Source organism: Pempheris klunzingeri, chromosome 2 (assembly GCF_042242105.1).
Source record: "Pempheris klunzingeri isolate RE-2024b chromosome 2, fPemKlu1.hap1, whole genome shotgun sequence".
NCBI lineage: Eukaryota > Metazoa > Chordata > Actinopteri > Acropomatiformes > Pempheridae > Pempheris > Pempheris klunzingeri.
This window is the reverse complement of record NC_092013.1, coordinates 1,825,093-1,843,614: the sequence shown is the minus strand read 5'-3', so window position 1 is coordinate 1,843,614 and position 18,522 is coordinate 1,825,093. Positions and strand designations below refer to the sequence as shown.

Below are 18,522 nucleotides of genomic sequence, written 5' to 3'. Positions count from 1 at the left end.
TTAGGAACTAAAACTGGCCCATAATGATTGAGGACCAATTGATCAGATCATCCTTTCTGTAGAGGTCTGTGCCTCCCCAGGCTCCTGCAGTTGGTTGTCACAGCTGGTACTGCATTAGTCAGCCTGGACTCTGGGTTATGTTGCATAGACATGCACCAAATGTGATTCATGGTTCTAGATAGCTCGTTCCACCATGACGTCTCATTTACTCTCTCTTTGTTGTGTGTCTGTTGCTATAGAAACGCAGAGGAAGAGATGGACCCACTTGTCATCGCTGTCAGCACTGTGACAAATCCTTCACAACACGAAATGATTTAAAGGTTCATCAAAGACTTCATTTGGGAGAGAAACTGCACAGCTGTGACCAATGTGGGAAAACTTTCACTGCATCAGCTAACTTAAGGATCCATCAACACATTCACACTGGAGAGAAACCATATAGCTGTGACCAGTGTGGGAAAGCTTTCGCTCAGTCAACTAATTTAAGGATCCATCAACGCATTCACACTGGAGAGAAACCATATAGCTGTGACCAATGTGGGAAAACTTTCAGTCGATCAACCAATTTAAGGAGCCATCAACGCATTCACACTGGAGAGAAACCATATAGCTGTGACCAGTGTGAGAAAACTTTCACTGCATCAGCTAGCTTAAGGAGCCATCAACGCATTCACACTGGAGAGAAACCGTTCTGGTGTGACCAATGTGGAAAAACTTTCAGTCAATCTGCTACCTTAAGGATCCATCAACGTATTCACACTGGAGAGAAACCGTATGGCTGTGACCAGTGTGGGAAAACTTTCATTCGATCAACTGAGTTAATGAGACATCGACGTATTCACACTGGAGAGAAACCGTATAGCTGTGACCAATGTGGGAAAACTTTCAGTCAATCAACTAATTTAAGGAGCCATCAACGCATTCACACTGGAGAGAAACCGTATGGCTGTGACCAGTGTGGGAAAACTTTCACTGAATCAGCTAGCTTAAGGAGCCATCAACGCATTCACACTGGAGAGAAACCGTTCTGGTGTGACCAATGTGGGAAAGCTTTCACTGCACCAGCTAGCTTAAGGAGCCATCAGCGCATTCACACTGGAGAGAAACCGTATAGCTGTGACCAATGTGGGAAAGCTTTCACTCAATCAAATAGCTTAAGGAGACATCAACGCATTCACACTGGAGAGAAACCGTTCTGGTATTACCAATGTGGGAGCACTTTTGCTTCGCAGAGTGGCCTTAGATCCCACCAAAACACTCACACTGTATTGTTTTGAACATTTTCCAGAGAATAGTCAGCTGTTTCCTCTTGCCCCCTCCACATGCCCTGATTGCTGTGTTGTTATATTCTGAGCTTCTCTACAAACAGAGGGATGGCCCAAGACAGCATCCTCATTTTCTTAACAGCATGTGTGTTATTGTGGCTATGACTACATCCTGAAAACATGTCCATCACTGCTGAAAAAAGTCCAGGGTGATGTTAATGAATTGCTTGTTTAGTTGTTTGTTTCTTTAGTTCATCACATGAGACAATAAAGAGTCAGATCTTAATAACTGAGGACTGGAACTCAGCATGGTTGCTGTTTTTACTTTAAAAATGACCTGGAACAATTTATGGGTAAATAAAGTCATTGTTGCCTCTTTTGCATCAAGTTACTAACTGATTAATTGTTTCAGCTCTGCTTTCATCTGTATCCCAGCAGCCTTCTTCAGCCAACAGATCAAGTTTAGTTGTCATCACATGCTAACAGGTGGTTGGGCCTCAGGAGGATTAATGTACCACAAACTATTCAGAAGCTATGAGGCATTTTCCAGCTCATTCATTTCACTGTTTATTTATCCTGGAATGGACAGTTTTCTCAGCCCATGAGGGAACACCTCATCCTACTAAACTGGTAAACACAGAAACATGAAGACAATCGCAACACACATTTTTGACATTTTTCAGACGTTTGTATAGAAATGACCTGATAGCCCACAGGAGCTAATAACATAAACATACATGAAGCTTCAGAGCGCCACCACTCAAATGTCACAGCCAGAGAATCCTTCAACTAGCTATTAAGGTGGTAATTTTGGTTTTAGATATTAATTTAATTATTAATCCTGATAAATAAGTATTTTATGAAACTGAATCAGTTAAATTGTCTCTTTGTCCTCAGCTATCGAGGTGGTTACCCCAATCAGGGTGGACTTTGCACTACTTATTTTTTTATAATTGGGGATTATTTCCCAATTATCTCCAAATTGCTCCAGAAATGGTCCAAACCCCAACATTTATTGGTGCCCCACAACTCTGAGCACAACACTTTGGCTCCATTGTGTGAGGCAAGGTACTATTTACAACATTAGTTAAATGTGATGCTCACATGATAAATAACATTTGGGGAATAATCTCCTCGCTGTGACAGTGGCAGGTATTAAAAGTACTTGAGACAAAAATGAGTAGAGGGTTTCTGCATACATTCAGAAACAGCAGTGAAATCATTCTCTTGGCTGTAAGAATCAGGCATCATGTTGGTTTAATCTGAACTGACGCTAACATGTCTGTGATTATATTTCTGTTGGGTCAAGTTCTTTCTGCCTTATATTGTGTTGTTGAAAGGATCCTGGACAGATAAACCTTTCTTTATAGTACTTACAGTAATATTAGTATTAATATTAGAAGACTCCCACTGTTAAACAGATATTTAGGATTAGAAAAAACTGAGTTAGTTTCTCTGATCAGAGTCGACAAGAAGAAGCAGCTGGACAGTCTGCATCAGAGAACTGGGGAGAGAGAGAGACAATACATGGTGGTTCATATTCAGTGTGACAGACAGTTTAACCAAAGAATCACTTTTTAGATTCAGTTTCCAAAAGACTGAGGGGTCTTTAATATTTAGATAAAAGATAAAATAAACATGTTAAATCTGTTTTATTCTCACAGAATGAACTGTAACATTTCAGCAATAACACTGAAGTATTCAAACCAAATCCTCCATGTTTTTATGCTCACATTACTCCATCAAGTGGAAACATCTTTGTGTCCTGAGCATCACTGTGGACTCACTACCCCAAAGCCAGCAGAAGGTCTGTGTGTGGTAAAGCAGAAAAATGATCACAGACACGTGTCAGTTCAGATGAAACCAATATGATGCCTGATTCTTACAGCCAAGACAATGATTCTGCTGCTGCTTTTTAATTCATGGACCCAAACCCTCCAAACGTTTAGAGGCCTCAGTGAAGAGACCCTCCCCAACTGTTATTGATCTATTATATGAGCTTCACATTTAGCTGTTGATTTCACCTTCATCATTTCTACTGCATGAACAGTGACTCAGGACGTTTGAAGCCAACACTCACTAAACACTTGCTGACGTTTTCTTCAGTGGGTTTGTGTTTGCATCTCTTTGGGCCGGTCATTAAAGCAGCCCAAGAGCCCACTGATTTACACATATTCAGCTCTCTCCCTCCTTTTCAAGCTGGTCGCCTGAAGAGAGGTGAGAATGTGGCCTTTTTAAGCAGCTGATACCCATTTGTATGGAGTGTGGTTTTGTGTGGAGGAGACAAAGACATCAAGGTGTTCAGGGCCCTTACACTCAGTGTGATAATCCAGCCTGTGGGGGCCGGGAGACCTTTTAGGACGACGACACACCTATGGCCCATTAGCAGATGTCTGTGAACAAACTGTTTCACCATTTAAACAGTGACCAGTAGAGGCCGACTGCTTTGAGGCCCAGGGAGAAAGTCCCAGACTGTCTTTAACAATCTGACACATTCAGGAGTTGTTGAGTTTGGAGAAACTTGATGGAGGGAAACCACCAAACTAAACTTCATCTTCTGCCTGAAATCAAGGAGCCACTGATTCAAAGCGGCCTTAGCAACAGTAACTAAGGGGCGGGACTTAGAGAAAGGGCAGCTCACTCCCAAACGAGCCAATAAGAGCCCGCGAGACGACGTGACATCGCGAGAACACGAAAAGCTCCGCGAGATCCAGCGGTGCTGCTTCGTCTGAGCCCGGAGAGTCTCCGAGGACAGAGTCCAGAGTCAGAGCAGGACTACACGGTCCAGCAGGAACCACGGAGACCTGCGGGACGATGGAGAAGCAGAAGCCGGAGCTCAGAAGACAAACAGGCTCGTCCTCTGATAGCACCGATGTTCAGGTCAGTGTTCATGACTTCAGCACGAGACCAAGACACGAGGAACAGGCTCAGGGGTCCGCGTGGCTTTCGTCTCTTTTCTTTGTCTTGATGGATTTCTGCATTTTCTCTGTGAGCGAGTGAACTCAGCAACAATAGAACAACAAATGTCCTCAGTCAAAGAACACTTTTTACTCCTTTTAGCGCTCTTTTACTTCCTTTTACAAATGAAACGTACTGACCAACATTTTGAGATCACAAGTGAAGCTGGCGCCAAAGAAAATGTGCTGCCGCCTGTTTGTCCGATAGAAGAACTCCAAAAGTTCATTCCAATGTGCGCAAATCAAAGGGGAGGCGTCCCAGAGCGGCTCCAGACTGGAGAGACTGGACACAGCAGAGTGGAAGTGATGTTTGTGAAATACAAGTTGAAAGTGAATGTTGAGAAATCCTCAAAGTGACTTTCAGACCACAGAAAGTCAGAGGGATTCAGCCCTGATGCTTTTGCCCCCAAGAGGCTACAAACAAACATCTGCTCACTGTCTCTTTGTCGCCGACATGGACACTAAACTGTCAGTGAGCCATCAATCAAACCGGATCTATTGTGCGTCATGTGATCATCTATTCTGATTGGCCTTCATAGAGACCATTGATCCGACTGTTAGGAACTAAAACTGGCCCATAATGATTGAGGACCAATTGATCAGATCATCCTTTCTGTAGAGGTCTGTGCCTCCCCAGGCTCCTGCAGTTGGTTGTCACAGCTGGTACTGCATTAGTCAGCCTGGACTCTGGGTTATGTTGCATAGACATGCACCAAATGTGATTCATGGTTCTAGATAGCTCGTTCCACCATGACGTCTCATTTACTCTCTCTTTGTTGTGTGTCTGTTGCTATAGAAACGCAGAGGAAGAGATGGACCCACTTGTCACCGCTGTCAGCACTGCGACAAATCCTTCACAACACGAAATGATTTAAAGGTTCATCAGAGATTTCATTTGGGAGAGAAACTGCACAGCTGTGACCAGTGTGGGAAAACTTTCACTCAATCAGCTAGCTTAAGGAGACATCAACACATTCACACTGGAGAGAAACCGTGTAGCTGTGACCAGTGTGGGAAAACGTTCGCTCGATCAGCTCAATTAAGGAGCCATCAACGCATTCACACTGGAGAGAAACCGTGTAGCTGTGACCAGTGTGGGAAAACTTTCAGTCAGTCAGCTAACTTAAAGATCCATCAACGCATTCACACTGGAGAGAAACCGTATAGCTGTGACCAGTGTGGGAAAACTTTCAGTCAGTCAGCTAACTTAAGGAGACATCAACGCATTCACACTGGAGAGAAACCGTGTAGCTGTGACCAGTGTGGGAAAACGTTCGCTCGATCAGCTCACTTAAGGAGACATCAACGCATTCACACTGGAGAGAAACCGTTCTGGTGTGACCAATGTGGAAAGGTTTTCGCTCGATCAACTCACTTGAGGAGCCATCAACGCATTCACACTGGAGAGAAACCATATAGCTGTGACCAATGTGGGAAAACTTTCACTCAATCAGCTCAATTAAGGAGCCATCAACGCATTCACACTGGAGAGAAACCGTATAGCTGTGACCAGTGTGGGAAAGCTTTCACTGTATCAACTACCTTAAGAATCCATCAACGCACTCATACTGGAGAGAAACCATTCTGGTGTGAGCAGTGTGGGAAAACTTTTGCTTCACAGAGTGGCCTTAGATCCCACCAAAACACTCACACTTCATTGTTTTGAACATTTTCCAGGGAATAGCCAGCTGTTTCCTCCTCCTCCCTGATATCTGTAACATCTACTGGCTCCCCGCGAGGATGCGTCCTCTCCCCTCTGTTGTACATACTGTACACCAACAGCTGCTGTAGCACATTTGAAAACCACCATATATTGAAATTTGCTGATGACACGGTCATACTGAGTCTGTTGAACAGTACTGAAACCTCTCATGGTCCTGTGGTGGATTATTTTCTAAAGTGGTGCCAGGGTTCGTTTTGTTAGAAACACACCCGCATTCTTTAATGGACAGCCCGAGATTATTCACATCATCGGCTGGAGGGTTCAGTCGGTCTCAGAAGCACCTTTAATTCAGATTCACAGGTGAAATACAATGCAATACAACTCTGGGGTTCAGGCAGCGCCGGGCTCATGACTGGTTCTGGTCAGAGGAGCTAAGAACTGGGTTTTCCAACAGATTTTAAAGGGCAGAGTATCACAATATGACACATAACCATTGTTTGATTGGACGCTAAGGTCCGTACGTCAGTCTCCACCAGCCGTCAGCGTTGTCTGCGTAGGCATGTATCTATCAGGAATATGTTTACAGAACAAGAACTCTCTGTTTCTTACAATCAAGATATTACATCTGCTTCTTAAAACACTAGAGGAGACACCAGTCTGTCAGGTCACACTGACCTGTACAACGTTTGAGAAACATATGAAACACTTTATGATTTAAAGTTCTAATTTACATTGAAGACATTTTGTTGCAACATTGGAGTTAATAGTTAACAGTTTTTATCTCTGAATGTATCAAAAACAAAGGACATGTGTATTGATTTTAGACGCTCGCAGCCCTCTCCTGACAGCACAGTGACTGATGGGCAGGATGTAGAAATTGTAGAGTCCTTTAAGTATTTAGGAACTATAATAGACAATAAACTGACATTAAGACAATTTACAAGAAAAGTCAGCAGCGCCTATTTTGTCTAAGAAAACTCTCAAAATTCCAGGTTGATTCATCCAATTTATTCTATTGTTTCAAGTGTGCATGTATTTTATGTTATGTTTTGCTTCCACTGCTGCACAAGCAATTGCCCCATTGGGGACAAATAAAGTCATTGATTGATTGAAAGTCCCAGACTGTCTTTAACAATCTGACACATTCAGGAGTTGTTGAGTTTGGAGAAACTTGATGGAGGGAAACCACCAAACTAAACTTCATCTTCTGCCTGAAATCAAGGAGCCACTGATTCAAAGCGGCCTTAGCAACAGTAACTAAGGGGCGGGACTTAGAGAAAGGTCAGCTCACTCCAAACGAGCCAATAAGAGCCCGCGAGACGACGTGACATCGCGAGAACAAGCGAAGCAGGACTACACGGTCCAGCAGGAACCACGGAGACCTGCGGGACGATGGAGAAGCAGAAGCCGGAGCTCAGAAGACAAACAGGCTCGTCCTCTGATAGCACCGATGTTCAGGTCAGTGTTCATGACTTCAGCACGAGACCAAGACACGAGGAACAGGCTCAGGGGTGTTTCAGTTCAACGAGTGACCACGTTAACTGGCGACCGTCAGCCGAATGCGTCTGTTGTTGTCATGGTTACGGCAGCTGTTGAAATCAGGACATCGGGTCCGTAGCTGGCCGTGTGAATGTCTCTTTGTTTAGTTTTCATCACAATGTCTAAACATACCGATCTGAGTCCACTTTAGAGTCGTACCTGTGGAAACGTGTCTCATAGTGGTGTGGGGTCACGTTTTGAACGCTGCTTGCTGTAACGGAAAATGTTGAAAACAGGAAGTCGACAAGCCGAACCTTCCTGTGAATGTCTGTTTTAATAAATGGATAAATATCCTAAATACCCGTCGTTTTCAGTCTTGTTTGAGTATTTGTAATGTAGACGCCCCACCCTCCACACACACACACACACACACACACACACACACACACACACACACACACACACACACACACACACACACCCCTTTTAAATGTGAAAAATTAGTTGTTTTATTTTCCGAGATTCGAACTCGCGCCAATTTGGGAAAATAAACAAACGGCAGGGACATTCTGTGTGCGCCACTATCATTACAGGGCCGCATCACTGACCTGTCATATAACAAGACATATAGGACACAGGCAGCGGTCTCTGGAAGACAGGAGGAAGCCAGACCAACTGGTGACCACACCGCCCAGTGCTGAGTGACACCGTCTCACTATTTCGTTAGTCTGCGGCACAATAAAACAGCCCGTTACACCAGTTCTGTCAACCTGCAGTTCTGCTACAAATCAGCGACGCAAATGTCATCAGCTGCACAAGAAAAATATAAATGTTACTCAGATGTACAACACATAGGATTGAGGTCTGGACTCAAGATGGTCTCCAACAGGCAGGACACAAAATCATCATCAACATTGGGCCTTGCGACGCGTTCCCAATGGAACCAATATGTGCATGATGTGCATCAATCTGAAAGATAAATAAATTAGTCTTTGGAGAGAGAAAAAACATTTATCAGATTGATGCACATCATGCACATATTGGTTCCATTGGGAACGCGTTGCAAGGCCCAATGTTGATGATTTTGTGTCCTGCCTGTTGGTGACCATCTTGAGTCTAACCTCGTCTCCATCACTTCATACTGGTGCTACCGACTGGGACAAGAGCTGATTACAGCACATCTCTGCACTGAGAAGGTGATCAGCTGCAACCCTCATGTTCCACGAGAAGAGGATGTTTGACACTAATCTGATTTCGGCCCATCCTGAATGAAATACTTTGAGTGATTGACATCTCTGTGTTTTGGTTGAGTTGTGAGCAGCAGAGCAGAGTATCTGAGTAACATTTATATTTTTCTTCTTCGGTAGCACCAGTATGAAGTGATGGAGACGAGGTTAGACTCAAGATGGTCACCAACAGAGAGATCAACTAGCTTAAGCTCACTGTCTCTTTGTCGCCGACATGGACACTAAACTGTCAGTGAGCCATCAATCAAACCGGATCTATTGTGCGTCATGTGATCATCTATTCTGATTGGCCTTCATAGAGACCATTGATCCGACTGTTAGGAACTAAAACTGGCCCATAATGATTGAGGACCAATTGATCAGATCATCCTTTCTGTAGAGGTCTGTGCCTCCCCAGGCTCCTGCAGTTGGTTGTCACAGCTGGTACTGCATTAGTCAGCCTGGACTCTGGGTTATGTTGCATAGACATGCACCAAATGTGATTCATGGTTCTAGATAGCTCGTTCCACCATGACGTCTCATTTACTCTCTTTTCTTTGTTGTGTGTCTGTTGCTATAGAAACGCAGAGGAAGAGATGGACCCACTTGTCACCGCTGTCAGCACTGTGACAAATCCTTCACAACACAAAATGATTTAAAGGTTCATCAGAGATTTCATTTGGGAGAGAAACTACACAGCTGTGACCAGTGTGGGAAAACTTTCAGTCAGTCAGGTTACTTAAGGAGACATCAACACATTCACACTGGAGAGAAACCGTGCAGCTGTGACCAATGTGGGAAAACTTTCAGTCAGTCAGGTTACTTAAGGAGCCATCAACACATTCACACTGGAGAGAAACCGTACAGCTGTGACCAGTGTGGGAAAACTTTCAGTCAGTCAGCTAACTTAAGGAGACATCAACACATTCACACTGGAGAGAAACCGTACAGCTGTGACCAGTGTGGGAAAGCTTTCACTCTCTCAGCTAACTTAAGGAGACATCAACACATTCACACTGGAGAGAAACCGTATAACTGTGGTCAGTGTGGGAAAACTTTCAGTGAATCAACTAGCTTAAGGAGACATCAACGCATTCACACTGGAGAGAAACCGTATAGCTGTGACCAATGTGGGAAAGCTTTCACTGCATCAGCTAGCTTAAGTACCCATCAACGCATTCACACTGGAGAGAAACCGTATAGCTGTGACCAGTGTGGGAAAGCTTTCACTCAATCAGCTAGCTTAAGGAGCCATCAACGCATTCACACTGGAGAGAAACCGTTCTGGTGTGAGCAATGTGGAAAGATTTTCGCTCGATCAACTAGCTTAAGTACCCATCAACGCATTCACACTGGAGAGAAACCGTTCTGGTGTGACCAATGTGGGAAAACTTTCACTGACAGGAGTAACCTTAGAACCCACCAAAACACTCACACTTCATTGTTATGAACATTTTCCAGAGAATAGCCAGCTGTTTCCTCTTGCCCCCTCCTCATGCCCTGATTGCTGTGTTGTTATATTCTGAGCTTCTCTACAAACAGAGGGATGGCCCAAGACAGCATCCTCATTTTCTTAACAGCATGTGTGTTATTGTGGCTATGACTACATCCTGAAAACATGTCCATCACTGCTGAAAAAAGTCCAGGGTGATGTTAATGAATTGCTTGTTTAGTTTTTTTTGTTTTTTTAGTTCATCACATGAGACAATACAGAGTCAGATCTTAATAACTGAGGACTGGAACTGAGCACGGTTGCTGTTTTTACTTTAAAAATGACCTGGAACAATTTATGGGTAAATAAAGTCATTGTTGACTCTTTTGCATCAAGTTACTAACTGATTAATTGTTTCAGCTCTGCTTTCATCTGTATCCCAGCAGCCTTCTTCAGCCAACAGATCAAGTTTAGTTGTCATCACATGCTAACAGGTGGTTGTGTACAGGTGGACACGGTAACCTCTGTCTCTGTTCAAAGTTGGTCTCTGCTGTCAGATGTGATTGTCCTCCCTCATCTTTCTCCGGCCGTCCAGTGACTCCTGGGCGATGACCTTTGACCTCCTCCCAGTGGATGCTGTGAGAGGTTCAGGCCTGGTGTTCACCGGCAGACACTTCCCTCGCTGTCACATGTGATGCCATACACCACCTCAGGGGCGTCCAGTCTTTAGGGTGGAGCAGCAGAGATCTTAGGTGTTGAATGGTTTGTGGTGCGTGTTGACTCCTTGTGACTCTAAAACTCTGACTGGATGTCTTCAAAGTCTTCAAATCTCAAGGATTGTTGTGCTTCACGAAACGGTGAATAGCATATGGTGAAACCGCATGTTTCTTTGTCTGTGGAACTCCTGTGGACTCCTTTCCCCAATGTCCCCCAGTTTCACGGATAGGTGTGAAATCACCCCCGCGCCCAGCTCCACTGTCACCATTGGCCGGGGGGGACACATGATTTTACGACCTCAGGCCAACAAAACCAGTTCACCCCCACTGAACTCTCTCTTTTCCGGACGTCTCTCCTGAAGAGGAGAGACCACCAACTCTCTCTTTCTGATGCCTCTCCTGAAGGAGAGACATCTCCCCTCTCTTTTCCTGATGTCTCTCCTGCAGAGGAGAGACCAGCTCTCCTGATCTCTCCTGAAGAGGAGAGAAGCTCAATTCAGCTGAGCTCTGCCTCAGTGTGGTCTGTACCAGAGCAGCCACCTCCTTCATGGTAGCGACACAAGGTCCTGCCTGAAGTAAGCAGATCAGCGCCAGCAGGCACGACTCAGAGTCTGCCAGCTGATAACCAGAACCAACAACAGGAGCACACCAGCAAGTTAGCACAGAGCTGCTAACTAACAGGAACAAAGGAGCGACCGGATTCCTCCAGCCTGCAACCACACAGCAACGGACACGAACCACACCTTTCCTCCAGCAACAGGCTGAGAAAGCAGCATCCTCAAGGACACTTCTTCTCCCCTTTAAGGACTGGTAACAAACTCTAACTGGGCATAATTAGCATAGCATTACTGCATACATGGTTTACCCCTGTTAATGTATGGACTTGCTTTAATGTTCATTGAGTTTGATTATTGTGATGTGTTGTAGTTACTGTGTAGCCATTAAGTTTAGTTGATTTTAGTTGTTCACACAGACACAGGGTCTACATGCAACTAACCATCCTTTCTTAACCTGGCACCTTTATCTCTCACACACACACAGTCCGCAACAGGCCACTGAGGGACAAAGCTAAGCTAACAGCACTTAGCTTCCTTTGTCTCCTTTGCCCCACACCCCAGGGGGTCTGGCCACCACCATTTGGTCTCTCTCCCCCACCTTTGTGGGAACCATCTCACATTCCTCAGCCTTATCTCACACACACACACACACACACTCTTATTATGTGTTAGTTTAGTCATAGAGACTTAGTTAGATTGTTTGATTGATTTTGTTTCTGTAACAGCAGATGTCTTTAATACCTACTCTGCTTCAGCTGTACTTACAACCAAAGTACAAGTCCTTCACCTTAATGAATAACAAATGATGTCCCTGCGTTTTGCTCTGTTTTAATAAATGTTTTAATACCTGCTGTCTCCTTTAATGTTGTACAAGGGTGAACACTGCCAACCTCTACACTGTCAAGAACTCCAAAATCCTTCAGCTAGCTATCAATGTGGTAATTTTGGTAGTAATTATTAAATTAATTCTAAAACATAATTCCAGATTGATAGTTTAGTATTTTTATGAGACTAAATCAATTAGAACGGCTATCTTTTCCTCGTTTTTCGAGGTGGTGCCCCAATCGAGGTGGACTTTATTCAAAGTTCCATTAATTTTAATAATTATTAATTATCTTTGATAATTATTAATTATTTCTGATAGCCAAATTGAACATTACCACTTGTTAAAGCACAACAGGATTAATGTACCACAAACTTTTCACAATCTATGATGCATTTTCCAGCTTCTCCAAAAGGGTTTGACAGTTTATTTATCCTGAAGTGGACAGTTTTCTCAGCCCACGAGGGAACACCTCATCCTACAAAACTGGTAAACACAGAAACATGAAGACAGTCACAACACACATTTTGACATTTTTCATGGTTTATTCAGACGTTTGTATAGAAATGACCTGATAGCCCACAGGAGCTAATAACATCAACACACATGAAGCTTCAGAGCGCCACCACTCAAATGTCACAGCCAGAGAATCCTTCAACTAGCTATCAAGGTGGTAATTTTGGTTTGACATATTAAATTAATTATTAATCATAATGCCAGATTGATAGATAAGTATTTCATGAGACTGAATCAGTTAAATTGTCTCTTTGTCCTCAGCTATCGAGGTGGTTACCCCAATCAGGGTGGACTTTTCACTAAGTATCTTTCATAATTGGTGATTATTTCCCAATTATCTCCAAATTGCTCCAGAAATGGTCCAAACCCCAACATTTATTTGGTGCTAAATGTGAAGCTCACATGATAAATAACATTTGGGGAATAATCTCCTCGCTGTGACAGTGGCAGGTATTAAAAGTACTTGAGACAAAAATGAGTAGAGGGTTTCTGCATACATTCAGAAACAGCAGTGAAATCATTCTCTTGGCTGTAAGAATCAGGCATCATGTTGGTTTAATCTGAACTGACGCTCGCATGTCTGTGATTATATTTCTGTCACGTCACGTCCTTTCTGCCTTATATTGTGTTGTTGAAAGGATCCTGGACAGATAAACCTTTCTTTATAGTACTTACAGTAATATTAGTATTAATATTAGAAGACTCCCACTGTTAAACAGATATTTAGGATTAGAAAAAACTGAGTTAGTTTCTCTGATCAGAGTCGACAAGAAGAAGCAGCTGGACAGTCTGCATCAGAGAACTGGGGAGAGAGAGAGACAATACATGGTGGTTCATATTCAGTGTGACAGACAGTTTAACCAAAGAATCACTGTTTAGATTCAGTTTCCAAAAGACTGAGGGGTCTTTAATATTTAGATAAAAGATAAAATAAACATGTTAAATCTGTTTTATTCTCACAGAATGAACTGTAACATTTCAGCAATAACACTGAAGTATTCAAACCAAATCCTCCATGTTTTTATGCTCACATTACTCCATCAAGTGGAAACATCTTTGTGTCCTGAGCATCACTGTGGACTCACTACCCCAAAGCCAGCAGAAGGTCTGTGTGTGGTAAAGCAGAAAAATAATCACAGACACGTGTCAGTTCAGATGAAACCAATATGATGCTTGATTCTTACAGCCAAGACAATGATTCTGCTGCTGCTTTTTAATTCATGGGCCCAAACCCTCCAAACATTTAGAGGCCTCAGTGAAGAGACCCTCCCCAACTGTTATTGATCTATTATATGAGCTTCACATTTAGCTGTTGATTTCACCTTCATCATTTCTACTGCATGAACAGTGACTCAGGACGTTTGAAGCCAACACTCACTAAACACTTGCTGACGTTTTCTTCAGTGGGTTTGTGTTTGCATCTCTTTGGGCCGGTCATTAAAGCAGCCCAAGAGCCCACTGATTTACACATATTCAGCTCTCTCCCTCCTTTTCAAGCTGGTCGCCTGAAGAGAGGTGAGAATGTGGCCTTTTTAAGCAGCTGATACCCATTTGTATGGAGTGTGGTTTTGTGTGGAGGAGACAAAGACATCAAGGTGTTCAGGGCCCTTACACTCAGTGTGATAATCCAGCCTGTGGGGGCTGGGAGACCTTTTAGGACGACGACACACCTATGGCCCATTAGCAGATGTCTGTGAACAAACTGTTTCACCATTTAAACAGTGACCAGTAGAGGCCGACTGCTTTGAGGCCCAGGGAGAAAGTCCCAGACTGTCTTTAACAATCTGACACATTCAGGAGTTGTTGAGTTTGGAGAAACTTGATGGAGGGAAACCACCAAACTAAACTTCATCTTCTGCCTGAAATCAAGGAGCCACTGATTCAAAGCGGCCTGAGCAACAGTAACTAAGGGGCGGGACTTAGAGAAAGGGCAGCTCACTCCCAAACGAGCCAATAAGAGCCCGCGAGACGACGTGACATCGCGAGACTACAAAGGCTCCGCGAGATCCAGCGGTGCTGCTTCGTCTGAGCCCGGAGAGTCTCCGAGGACAGAGTCCAGAGTCAGAGCAGGACTACACGGTCCAGCAGGAACCACGGAGACCTGCGGGACGATGGAGAAGCAGAAGCCGGAGCTCAGAAGACAAACAGGCTCGTCCTCTGATAGCACCGATGTTCAGGTCAGTGTTCATGACTTCAGCACGAGACCAAGACACGAGGAACAGGCTCAGGGGTCCGCGTGGCTTTCGTCTCTTTTCTTTGTCTTGATGGATTTCTGCATTTTCTCTGTGAGCGAGTGAACTCAGCAACAATAGAACAACAAATGTCCTCACTCAAAGAACACTTTTTACTCCTTTTAGCGCTCTTTTACTTCCTTTTACAAATGAAACGTACTGACCAACATTTTGAGATCACAAGTGAAGCTGGCGCCAAAGAAAATGTGCTGCCGCCTGTTTGTCCGATAGAAGAACTCCAAAAGTTCATTCCAATGTGCGCAAATCAAAGGGGAGGCGTCCCAGAGCGGCTCCAGACTGGAGAGACTGGACACAGCAGAGTGGAAGTGATGTTTGTGAAATACAAGTTGAAAGTGAATGTTGAGAAATCCTCAAAGTGACTTTCAGACCACAGAAAGTCAGAGGGATTCAGCCCTGATGCTTTTGCCCCCAAGAGGCTACAAACAAACATCTGCTCACTGTCTCTTTGTCGCCGACATGGACACTAAACTGTCAGTGAGCCGTCAATCAAACCGGATCTATTGTGCGTCATGTGATCATCTATTCTGATTGGCCTTCATAGAGACCATTGATCCGACTGTTAGGAACTAAAACTGGCCCATAGTTAGTGATGGCCAACACCAACGACACTTGGTTAAAAAAATGGTTCATTCCTCGAGGCTTCAATGACACAGAGCTCAGTAGCACACCTAGTGGTCAATACAATGAAGTGCAGTCGAGACTTGTCATCTATCGGTTCATGGATTGTTTGGGATTTGATTCACCATCCACAGTCCTGTTCGACTACACTACATGGTTTTATGGTTTCAAGCTGACACAATGAAATATAAAATAAACATGAATGAAATGCAACAGGTATAAGGAACTAGAAAGTAGTAGGTTATAGCTGTGCACTACACATCAAGTCTAAATACTTGAAAGTAAATGTTGAGACCACAGAAAGTCAGAGGGATTGATCAGATCACCCTTCAATCTTATATTTCCTAAAATGCAACTAGATAATGGAGATTGGTGGGGGGCTGTGAATGTCTGTAGAGGTCTGTGCCTCCCCAGGCTCCTGCAGTTGGTTGTCACAGCTGGTACTGCATTAGTCAACCTGGACTCTGGGTTATGTTGCATAGACATGCACCAAATGTGATTCATGGTTCTAGATAGCTCGTTCCACCATGACGTCTCATTTACTCTCTCTTTGTTGTGTGTCTGTTGCTATAGAAACGCAGAGGAAGAGATGGACCCGCTTGTCACCGCTGTCAGCACTGTGACAAATCCTTCACAACACAAAATGATTTAAAGGTTCATCAGAGACTTCATTTGGGAGAGAAACTGCACAGCTGTGACCAGTGTGGGAAAACTTTCAGTCAGTCAGGTCACTTAAGGAACCATCAACGCATTCACACTGGAGAGAAACCGTATAGCTGTGACCAGTGTGGGAAAACTTTCAGTGAATCAGCTAACTTAAGGATCCATCAACGTATTCACACTGGAGAGAAACCTTATAGCTGTGACCAATGTGGGAAAGCTTTCACTGTATCAGCTCACTTAAAGAGACATCAACGCATTCACACTGGAGAGAAACTGCACAGCTGTGACCAATGTGGGAAAGCTTTCAGTGAATCAGCTAACTTAAGGATCCATCAACGTATTCACACTGGAGAGAAACCGTACAGCTGTGACCAATGTGGGAAAGCTTTCACTGTATCAGCTCACTTAAAGAGACATCAACGCATTCACACTGGAGAGAAACTGCACAGCTGTGACCAATGTGGGAAAGCTTTCAGTGAATCAGCTAACTTAAGGATCCATCAACGTATTCACACTGGAGAGAAACCGTACAGCTGTGACCAGTGTGGGAAAACTTTCAGTCAGTCAGCTAGCTTTAGGATCCATCAACGCATTCACACTGGAGAGAAACCGTATAGCTGTGACCAGTGTGGGAAAACTTTCAGTCAGTCAGCTAGCTTAAGGAGCCATCAACGCATTCACACTGGAGAGAAACCGTATAGCTGTGACCAGTGTGGGAAAGCTTTCACTGCATCAGGTCACTTAAGGAGCCATCAACGCATTCACACTGGAGAGAAACCGTATAGCTGTGACCAGTGTGGGAAAACTTTCAGTAAATCAGCTAACTTAAGGATCCATCAACGCATTCACACTGGAGAGAAACCGTTCTGGTGTGACCAATGTGGGAAAACTTTTACTTCGCAGAGTGGCCTTAGATCCCACCAAAACACTCACACTGTATTGTTGTGAACATCTATCAGAGAATAGCCAGCTGTTTCCTCTTGCCTCCTCCACATGCCCTGATTGCTGTGTTGTTATATTCAGAGCTTCTCTACAAACAGAGGGATGGCCCAAGACAGCATCCTCATTTTCTTAACAGCATGTGTGTTATTGTGGCTATGACTACATCCTGAAAACATGTCCATCACTGCTTTTATTGCTTTGTTTTGTTATATTGTTTGATTTTTTTAGTTTATCACATGAGACAAATAAAGAGGCAGATCTTCATAAATGAGGACTGAAACTTGTACTTTAAAAATGACCTGGAACAATTTGTGGGTAATTAAAGTCATTGCTGACTCTTTTACATCAAGTCACTAATTAATTAGTTGTTTCAGCTCTGCTTTCATCTGTATCCCAGCAGGAATCAGGAATCTTTGTTATCATTATACAAAAGTACAATCAAATTGTATGCAATCCTATTCAGTGCAAATAAAGCAAACTTTGACATAAATAAAGATGATAAAGATAAATCAAAGATTAAAAGATTTAAAATGGATGGCACAAGGTAGAATACTGCACAGGTTAGTGAGAAGAAGAGGCATGCCCTTCAGTGTTCATGTATTATTGTGATTTTTCAGTCTGGTTTTGGCTTTTATTGTCCTGTACCGTCTCCCTGAAGGTTACAGTTGGAACAGGTGATGTGCTGGATGGGGTGAGTCTTTCAGGATGCTTTCTGTGGCAGCAGGATCTGTACAGCTTCTCTATGGAGAGGAGAGCACAGCACTGTCTACTACTCTATTATCTCAATCTATCCTCCCTCTGATTCTGAGTTTTTCATTCTGCTGTCTATCTTATTACCCACAATGCCCAGATGAGCAGGAAGCCTCAAAGAAATTTCACAGTGAATTTAATATCATGTTACTGGATTTTTTGATCCATCAGTAGGAACCTGCACATTTACTCTGTGTATTTAGGTTCTTTTTGACCATAAAACTCACTAAATCTGCACTTTTATTTCATTTAACCTGAAGTGGTTTCAAATCCACCAACAGTGTTTCCACTCACCACACAAGGATTATAGATCCTAGAACAGCTGGACTCCTTTTCATGAATACATTTGATAGTACAGGTGTACCTAATAAAGTGAAACATGAGATCCTGATCTGAGTGACTGAGCAGCTGTGAAAAACTGATCTGTGTCTGTACACTGGGCCTTTGTGGTATTTCAGCTTTAAAGAGAAATGCTAGTTTTAGGACAGCAGGAGGCGCTGTGTTATTAAGAAAAGATGCTGAAGCAAATGTCTTCTTTCACAAATGAAAGCACAGGCAGGGAGCAGAGGGGGGGGGGGCACAGTCATGGGCTGATGAGATTTGAGTTTCAGTCAGCTCAGATGAAGAAGATGCAGTTTGTCGCAGCAGAGCGGCTTGGTTTTG

The 18,522-nt window shown here is 43.6% G+C and overlaps 1 protein-coding gene across 1 annotated transcript; it reads left to right on the top strand.

The window, feature by feature from the left end:
* Positions 1-4,079: 4,079 nt before the first annotated feature.
* LOC139219954 (zinc finger protein 271-like) lies at positions 4,080-17,115 on the top strand. The gene is made up of 4 exons (XM_070851974.1): positions 4,080-4,145; positions 5,019-5,557; positions 9,458-9,996; positions 16,568-17,115. The coding sequence occupies exons 1-4, from the start codon at positions 4,080-4,082 to the stop codon at positions 17,113-17,115; spliced, it is 1,692 nt and encodes a 563-aa protein (XP_070708075.1).
* The last annotated feature ends 1,407 nt before the right edge of the window (positions 17,116-18,522 follow it).